General features: G+C 44.7%; 1 protein-coding gene across 1 annotated transcript; it reads left to right on the forward strand.

The window, feature by feature from the left end:
- LOC122920744 lies at nt 1-3,025 on the forward strand. Its single transcript, XM_044270458.1, has 3 exons — nt 1-467; nt 933-1,086; nt 2,344-3,025. The coding sequence occupies exons 1-3, from the start codon at nt 197-199 to the stop codon at nt 3,023-3,025; spliced, it is 1,107 nt and encodes a 368-aa protein (XP_044126393.1). The 5' UTR covers nt 1-196.
- Nucleotides 3,026-9,565: the final 6,540 nt, after the last annotated feature.

Genomic DNA, 9,565 nt, shown 5'->3' on the forward strand with positions numbered 1-9,565 from the left:
TCCTATTTTTTTCACGGCCAACGGTTCACGGCCCCATTCAAGTCAATGGGGCCGTGAAAAACGCGTTTGCACACCCGTTTGTCATCCGTGGCCGCGCCCGTGTCCGCGCCCGTTTTATTTCATACTTCTGACATGGTCAAATTGTCTGCCAAAACTTGTGCCAATAAATTCTTAAAAAAATAGATACAGGAAGTATATGGTCACAGGATATGGTAATTTCGAGCCTCCTGTGCAGACAAGCTGGTGTGTGGTGAGGCAGCCATTTTTCAAGTTTTCAGCAGCCACCATGTCAAGGTTTAATGTAGAAAAGTTGATAACCCTGGTCCAGGAGAGGCCCGAACTTTGGGACATCCGGGCCAACTCGTATTGCGACCGGGTTAAAAAGGAGGCCTCATGGGAACAAGTGGCCCGGAGCCTACGCAAGCATGAATGGGCCAAAGCGGATAGCCGAGGTCGTGCTGAATTAGGTAAGTGATAGCAATGTAGATGTGCTGTCATTTTCCTCTGTGTGGGCCAAATATGTAGTTTGTAATTTCCAGAGGGCACCATAGTGTTTTCTTTGTTGTACCGCCTCATTTATCCGAAAGCCCTGTACCTGGCTTATTATAGAGACGTGTATTAAATTCCATTTCCATATTTAAATGGCTGTCCTGCCCTTTGCGACAGCATTCAGTACTCATGTATAATAACGTCTGGCTACTTTTTACCTTGAAATTGAGCATCTTACAGTTGTCACCTTCACATATTGTAACGTTTATTAGTCCTAATGGCTTGCATCCACACACCTGCTGGACTGTATCATGTGCTTTTTCCATTATTGCTTATTTTGCGCATTTTCCTTTTCCCCTTTTTATTTTGTTTATTTTGAAAAAATGTAGTTTTTCCAAAAAAAAGTAGATCTCACAATTGTCTTTCATTTCATTTTTAAACAGTCAAGCAAACCAAAACAAGATGGGCGAGTTGCCGCGACCAATTCCGGCGAGAGGTTAGCAACAAAGGCCGGAGTGGGGAAGGAACCTCAAAAAAACGGGCCTACATATACACTGCCCAGCTGCAGTTCTTAAGGCCAGTAATGGATTTGAGGCCGTAAGTAGTTTTCTGTTTTTACTATGAATGTATTGAAAGGGCACACTTTCGGTAGTATGTAGACGGGTAAAACAGAACCAGAATTTAAAGGATCCAGTTGTGTTCTTGTATTGTTGATCTATACTTTCTCTAGTGCAGCCATGTCATAACTGACTCCATCCAGCTGTATAACAACGCAAACTCGCAGCATAGCTGACTAGCTGTAAACTTACCTGTCCGGTTGGGAGTTGTAGTTGTGCATCAGCTGGTGGGCAACAGTTTGTACATGCCTGGTGTTGTTAGTCTACATTATTTTTGGGGTGTGGTTAATCCGGGGCCCACCGCTTATGATCTGTTTGCTGAAACGACACGTGTAGTGTGCAGATTGCGCCTCCCCTCTCTGTTTTTTTGGTGTACAATACATTTATTGTCCGTCTAGGGACTAAGATGTTTGCAATATGAACAAGAAATAGGAGAAGGCAGATGACACGTGCACACTGCACGCTTTATTTCCTCATACAGTAGATCATCTAGTTTGCCCGCAAGAATTGGAAGGGCCGAATAGGAGGGCCGAATATGTATTTCATATTTTAGTTTTGGGACAATGCCACTTTGGTTTAATATAGACCGATTCCCTTACTTTGGTATGTATTTGAAAATGGAACTCCTTAGGTATTGGTATTGTCATTTATATTGCTTAAATGGTACTGAACCAAAGCCAACATTGATTCCTTTCTGAAAACTATGAAAATGTCAAAAAACCGGATCCATAGAAAAAGGATTATAATGATGTTCCAACTACGGTTGACCAGCAGGATTAAAAGTAATACTCTCACCATGGTCAATAGAGGGCTGGTACATGTACATTCTTAGTAAATGATCGTATACTCAAATCTATTTTCCGCTTGATACTTTGGATGGTGGTAGCGGGTCACATCCTGACGAGATGCCGTTGGCACTGGTTTCGGCCCTTGAATGTTGAATCCTCTTCAGTTGTTGGACAGCTCCAAACGGCAAACAATGTTTGCCATTTTCAGTAACATTATGCCTTTCCAAGACTTCTGCTGGCGTTACATGTCAAATGACTATTTTTCTCGATTTTGCACTGTTCACCTCTAAGCTAGTAGTGAGTAATTAAAATCAAATGTCTGATCTATGCTACCACTCTGTATCTAATTTGGAGACACACGCCAGATTCTAACTAATATATAGTCTGTGTATTTATAAATGTAATCCAGGCCAAAATGTAATGTACTTTTTTTTGAAATTCCATTTCAGAACTGTGGACAGTCTGGATCCCTCGGCTGATTCCGAGACGTCTGGGAGTGAGACCCCTGCGGTTTTCTCCCCCGCCACAAGTCCTGCTCCCACGCCGGCTGAGGACCCCGAGGACTCCACCCAGAGCCAAGGCCCCCAACCACTATCCAGTCCACCGCGGATAGTTCAACCCCAGCCCAGACATCACCGCCGTGTCCCTCCCTCTTCCTCTGTGCCAGAGAGTCGGGAAGTAATTGATGCCCGAGTCATCGATTTTCTGGCCCAGAGGAGGAGTGATGGCAAGGAGGAGAAACTGTTGAGGGGACTGGGGCCGCTACTGCAGCAGGTCCCTGCGAATGAGCAGCCAGACTGCATGGCTTGCTTAAATATGGTCATAAAAATGTTTACTTGCCCCAACCATGGAGACCTCATTGGGCCATTGCATGCATTGAAACTCCAGGTTGAAAATGCAGGCCAGCAGCCAAATCCTGCCCCATATTCATTCCCACCCCAACCCACCCAAGGCCCTTCTTATGCCCCCCCCCCCCTTCCCCAGTACCTTCCACCTCAGGGGCCTATTCATCCTGGGGGCCAGCCCCTTTACCAGCCCCAATTACCAACTGGTGCCCCAACACAGGCCCAGGTTAGGCCACGGTCCACATTTGCACCGGGCTCATTCACGCGGGACCTTCTAGATTTGTAATTTGGGAGGGTTGTTTTATATTAAGCACTTTATTTTTATGTTATTTGTGTGTTGTAAGATTTTTTTCATTGCCAGTGTTTTGGGTGACCCCTTATTTTGACTAAAGTTTGGTTTGGGTCCCAAAAAATTTGACTATTGTTTTATTTGCACACTACACACAACATGTACATTTTAAAATGCATTCTAAAACAAAAGCTACACACACTGTATCTCAGAAAGCCACACTTTATTTGGACGATAAAGATCTTTATTTAGGGTTCCTGTGCAGATGAGGTATTAGAAAACTTTTTGGACCATAAGAGCAAAATATCAAGATGTTTCTGAAAAATTCCATTTAGACAGAAACATCATTAATATTTTGTTTTGAAATATGTGATGTCCAAAAAATCTCAGCCCGCAAGCCCACGTCAAGGGTCCTCATTATCTTGCGAGTCCCTACACTCAACTAACACAATCATTTTTAGTAATTTAGCTAGAAAAAAAAAAAAAACTAAAGAGCCCAGAAGATTTCAAAAACTGCCACGAATAGCGTCCCTCTGCCATGGCAAAGACCCCTCTGGGCTGATAAAGTAGTCTGCAAAGAGTTCCCGAACTGCAATGCCTGCAGTCCCAGGTCGTCTATGCAGGGTCCTTTCCAAACCCAAATCTGATGACGTAGGAAGATCTTCCATGTCAAGAGAAGAGGAAGCCTCGTGAATCCTGGTGAAGTTGTGTAGAACAACACAAGCTTGAATCACCAGGGTAGCATTCTCCGGATCCATCTGTATGGATGACAGAAACACCCTCCACTTGCTAGAGAGTATCCCGAAAGCGCACTCCACATACCGACGGGCACGAGTCAACCGGTAGTTGAAGATACGCCTCCTGACATCCAAACCACGCTTTGGGAAGGGCCGCATAACATGTGGAGTCAATGCAAACCCTTCATCCGCCACGATGACAAACGGAGCCGGCGGACCTGCATATCCGGGCAGTCTTCTGGACTCGGGCAGGGCAAGCTGGTTGGCACGAAGCCGCTCACCCATTCTAGAAGCACTAAAGATGCGAGCATCCGCAGTGCTTCCATAGGACCCGATATCTACCATTATAAACCGGTAATGACTGTCAGCAACAGCCATCAGCACTACCGAGAAAAACTGTTTATAATTGAAGAAACGGCTCCCTGAGTGTGGCGGCTTCTTCACACGGATGTGCTTGCCATCCATTGCCCCGATGCAGTTTGAGAACTGCGCAGAATTTTGGAAGCCCTCAGCGATCCGAAGCCAATCGTCTACCTTGGGCTGTGGCATCACCGTCTCTCGGATTTGCTGCCAGATGACATGGCAAGTGTGTCGTACAATTCTCGAGATCGTTGAGGTCCCTAAAAGAAACTCAAAATGCAGGGATGCAAAAGAGTTCCCAGTGGCAAGGAATCTGTAGGAAAAAGGGGGAAAAAAAAAACAGTCATCAACAAATTGCAGGTAAGAACAGATTCAGGATTCTAGTATAATGCTGTATACACTCCACGATTGAAAACACCATATGTCTAGTGGTGGGGAACCTATGGGACGGGTGCCATAGTCGGCACTCAAGGCCCTGTGTGTGGGCAGTACTACCACAACTAAGTGACAACAACTATGTTTAGACCCTTTTTAATGCAGTAAATGCTGAGCAAGTGCACAATTATGTGAACATTATGCATGATGAGGACGATAGCTGGAAATCTCGTGGGTTGCCAGCAGCACAATCATCCCAAATAGGGTCCAGACCGGTACATCGACTTGGACCAAGGTGGTGCACGCAGAGAGAGATCCTGACAGAGGGACCAATTTCATTCAGACACTATCAAAAACCACGGCACTCGACAGTATAGGATGAAAATTGTTGACAGATTAATAACTCTGAAAGGAAGGTTACAGCTGCTGAATCACGCCGGACTGAGTGTATTAAACACCATTTTTAGCAAACGCCTGGCGAGTGCAGTGTATTTTTGGAGTGTCTGGAGGACGATAGCTGAACACAAGTTTTGCACAGTATCCAAATGGTAAAAAAAACACCAAAAATGTTAGGTCATGTAACTGTGATTAATGTGTAAAGAAACAAACCATTAAACTCCCCCCCCCCCCCCCCCCCAAAAGAAAAAAAGGGCAAAGAAATGCTACTTCAGCAAACAGTAGCACATGTCTCACAGCAGCCATTTTGGAGCACATGTTACTCCTAACACAAGCAGTGCACATTTCTGGTGAAACTTAACAAGTACTATACTGCTTACCTCAACGTGACGATGAGCCTTTCCTCAGGAGTAATGCTGCGCCTCATATTGGTGTCCATAAAGGTAAGGACAGTACGTAGAGACGACAGCAATCGGTCAAAGGTACCCACTGACATCCGACAGAAGGAATAGAACTTCTCCGGATGGCGGCGAAGATCTTGGTATAGCGTATGGAAGTGTCCTTTCCGGTGCCGTTGGGAAACAATCGGATGGACCCAAAATCGTCGCCTTCTCCTCGGTTCCTCATTCACCAAAGGAGTGCGCTGTCCCCAACGCCGAGAAACCAGCCAATGCAGCAAGACCTCGTCCTCAGAATCAGACATGGTGATACAGCAAAGAGAGCAGCCAAAATAACCTCTGTACTCTGGAAAGACTACAGAAAATGGCCACAAATCCATACTCAGGTGCCCCTGATTTATACCAGTATCCTGGGTGGAGTTATTAAAATTACATTTTTTTTACCATTCCTAGATTTCTGACGGTCCGCAAAAAAAACGGGAACACGGACACACGGAAGCACAACGGAAGCAAAAACGGCCACGGATCACGGAACAACGGAACCACGTTTTGCGGGCCGAGAAAAAAAACTGTCATGTGCATGAGGCCTAACTGTAAACCGTGTACCGGGGTGTGCTCCCCAGGATACAATGAAGTTATGAATGAGGAAAGCAACTCTGACACCAGCTTTTGCAAAAACTGAATTTTACTAACGTGATAATAAACACAACCACAAATGCTGAGAACATAAAATAAGTTTACATACACCAAGCCCAAAGGCTGAGACCCCTGTGTTGCACAGCACGGCGCCCCCCCGATGTATGCCAGCGGAAATTTCGTGGTAATTTACCTACTGGCGGGCACAACTAAAACTGCCTCGCCGTACCTATTATTATCCTGAAATAAGCACAAACAATTGGTTGGGTGCTTAGTACGGGCTGGCCTGCGGTGCAACAGAACAGTTCACAATCTTACCTTGCTCTATATTACTCCCCCTCCGATAACTAGTCTGGTAGCACGTGTCTGATTATTACTCCTGAGCAAAATGCTGAACTGAATAGAGTTCGTGGGGCTGTTTATCAGCTCCCAAATGTACAATGTCACTTTTAGTAATAGAGTTCTTGTAGTACCAGTAGCAACTGTTTAGACCTGACACAAAGCAGTCTCTAGGCGCCAAGACTGCCGTGAGATGCGTGCACGATCTTACCGTCTCGGGTCTGCTCTTTATCCACTGATGTCTCTGAACCGAACAACCAGTCTCTCCAGCAAACATTAGGTCCCACAGGGTATGTAGCTTGTTCCTTGTCAGCCTTCCTGGTAACAATTCTCGTTTCCCTGGACAGGATCTGTGTTTTGGACAACAAGCTGTGGTCGAAGAGGAGGTCCTCTCACTCCTGGATCCATTACCTTCTCTGCTCAAACACAGTTCCCTCAGCTCTCAGCTCGCTTCTAAGATGGCTGCTCCTTCTCCATGCTCCATAGCTATACCTCTTATGAATATGGAACTATATATATATATGCAGTCAGTCAGCTGTGCCTAGGAAACAGCAGCACCTTGTGGCCAAACAGAAGAACGTCAGTCCAGAACATTTAATTTATTCCACACATAAACAGTGTTCAAACAATGATAGCTGTTTCTCAATCTCACATAACTTAAAAAAAAAAAAAAAAAAAAAAGATTAAAGGTGGCCATACCCCTAGCAAGAGCTCAGATAAGCAATGTTAACGAGTTTGTGCCCCGCCTGTGAACATGGACGCATACTTATACAGACTACTGACAGGCGATCTCTGTGTCCTCTCAGTTATTTTGGTCGACCCACTCACTTCAATGAATCTTGAGGGAAAAATCACACTGGATAGTTCATACTATGAAGCATGTACCATCATTTATGGAGATGCCTTCGGACTTGTGCATTAGGTTTATATTTTACTTGCAGCTGTGTAAGGGTATGTTTGGATGAGATGTTTTTAAACGCACAGTCAAAATTGTATTTCAATCAGGTGTTTAAAGCCGCACTCAGTTTTACCGGGTTTGATGCAGCTTTGTGATCTGGTTATTTGCTGTGCCATTTATTAGGTTAAAAATTAAACACAAATTTATTTCACTTGTATAAACTGCAGGGTCAATAACCGCATCACAAAAACACAGCAAACACGGTAAAAACAAGGGCGTTTTTAACAGCGTTTTATTTACTGCATGGTTAAAATCATTTTCTGTAGCTACTGTATACCCTCAAGTCAGTAGAGAGCTATAGCCAAACTAATAGGGGGTGTGAGCACTAAACGTGCCTAGGGCGGCATAAGCCCTAAATCCAGCCCTGGGAATGGGGAGAGACATCTCACTGGCTTTAAACTGCACTTTGCTATGTGTGGGTAGCGGGACAGTCCACCAAGGTAATGACAGAAAGAGCTTGCCCCCTCAGAATGCATGCACAGGAATGAAAAAGACCCTGCAAGACGCGCGGTCCAAATTTACTATCGTTTCTGCGTCTGAATTCAAGGTGGTATTCAATACACCAGGTGGTATAAAGACCAGAGCGTCTAAAGGTGCCACTAGCTGGAGATGTGCTTGTACTTTATAATCATTCTGTCCTTGCTGTAATGGAAATCTTCTCTCCATGCACTGATTTCCTTCTCAACATGTGCTTCCCATCAGCAGCCAATTTGATCGAGCAGAGCTGTAGTGTAAAGTATGGGGGGGCGGACAGAGATTCTAGCAAACTATGTTACTAAGCTGGAGTCAGTAATCTTTAGCTATGCCCTAATGGATCAAAATCAGAAAGCAGACGACACTGGAGGAAACGGATGAGGGCTCATTCAGACAAGCTTTTTAACACTCACCTGTGTTCCAACCGCTAAAATGGTGGAATCGATATTGTCCCCACCTGCGTTCTGCATGTCCATTTTTGCAGTTCATATGTCATCCATTTTTTCATGTCAATAAAAAAAAAGTTGCTTTCACTTCTTTTCAGCATCTCCTGGCATACAGCTGTGAAAAAAAGGCACGAACAAAGATGGCGTCAGTGTGGTCTTTTTTAGTGGACCTGTTGACTTGAACAGGGGACTCAAAATCCCTCATGTAAATAAGCCTTAACAAAACGGCTAAGAGTTATTTAGGGGAAGCGGCTTATAATCAGCATCTTAAAAAGGCTGTTAAATATTGGTTGCACTGTTATTGATCTGACTTGTAATGGTCTGTATTCTACTCCAGAGCTGCACTCACTATTCTGCTGGTGCATAGAGAAAGAATGGAGGGCCACAGCAGCGTCTCGCCAGAAAACTTCTTTATTCAAGAACACTCCTCATAACAAGGCATATAAAATAGTTTGCAGCAACGTTTCGGCTAAGAATAGCCTTTGTCAAGCATGTTAACAAGTTAAAATCACAGCCTATAAGTAGCACATGATAAGCCCACCCACACCGCTAAGCAACCAATGAGATTAAGATTTACATATAACACACCTGTGTGGAGAATCAATGGGGACAAACATGCTAAAACAAATTAGCCAGCTGTAACAAGACATACCTATGTGGGGCCATCATATACAGAGCTCCTCCGTCCATCCAGCGTCCCATAGTCGGCAATGCGCATGTCTGCATACGTCATCGCATGCGCCACCACAAGGCGGCGTGCGTATGACGTGCCCAAGTGAATCAGGATGCATAGTCCACGCCGGGCCACTTACGTCATCAGGCGGCGGCCGACTAACGTCACAAGGCCACTCCCACCTGGCGCTCCAGATTGGCATATGCATGAGGATTCAAATGGGGCTGTACATGGAGGGCGATCGCACCACACATGAACAGTGTGCAAAAACGCTCGCCAAAAATAACAACAATAAGGCATAAAAAAGCGCACTGCCCTTGCTACTAGCGCAAGGAAAGAACAAGGAGATATGCAAAAACGTATAGGCATCGCATAGGTACAGCAGGCATAATAAAAAAGAAAAAAATAAGAATCACTAGATGTTGATAACAGATAGTGTTCTCACTAAGCACAAGTTCCCATTGATAGGGAACTTGTGCTTAGTGAGAACACTATCTGTTATCAACATCTAGTGATTCTTATTTTTTTCTTTTTTATTATGCCTGCTGTACCTATGCGATGCCTATACGTTTTTGCATATCTCCTTGTTCTTTCCTTGCGCTAGTAGCAAGGGCAGTGCGCTTTTTTATGCCTTATTGTTGTTATTTTTGGCGAGCGTTTTTGCACACTGTTCATGTGTGGTGCGATCGCCCTCCATGTACAGCCCCATTTGAATCCTCATGCATATGCCAATCTGGAGCGCCAG

Source organism: Bufo gargarizans, chromosome 10 (genome assembly GCF_014858855.1).
Source record: "Bufo gargarizans isolate SCDJY-AF-19 chromosome 10, ASM1485885v1, whole genome shotgun sequence".
NCBI lineage: Eukaryota > Metazoa > Chordata > Amphibia > Anura > Bufonidae > Bufo > Bufo gargarizans.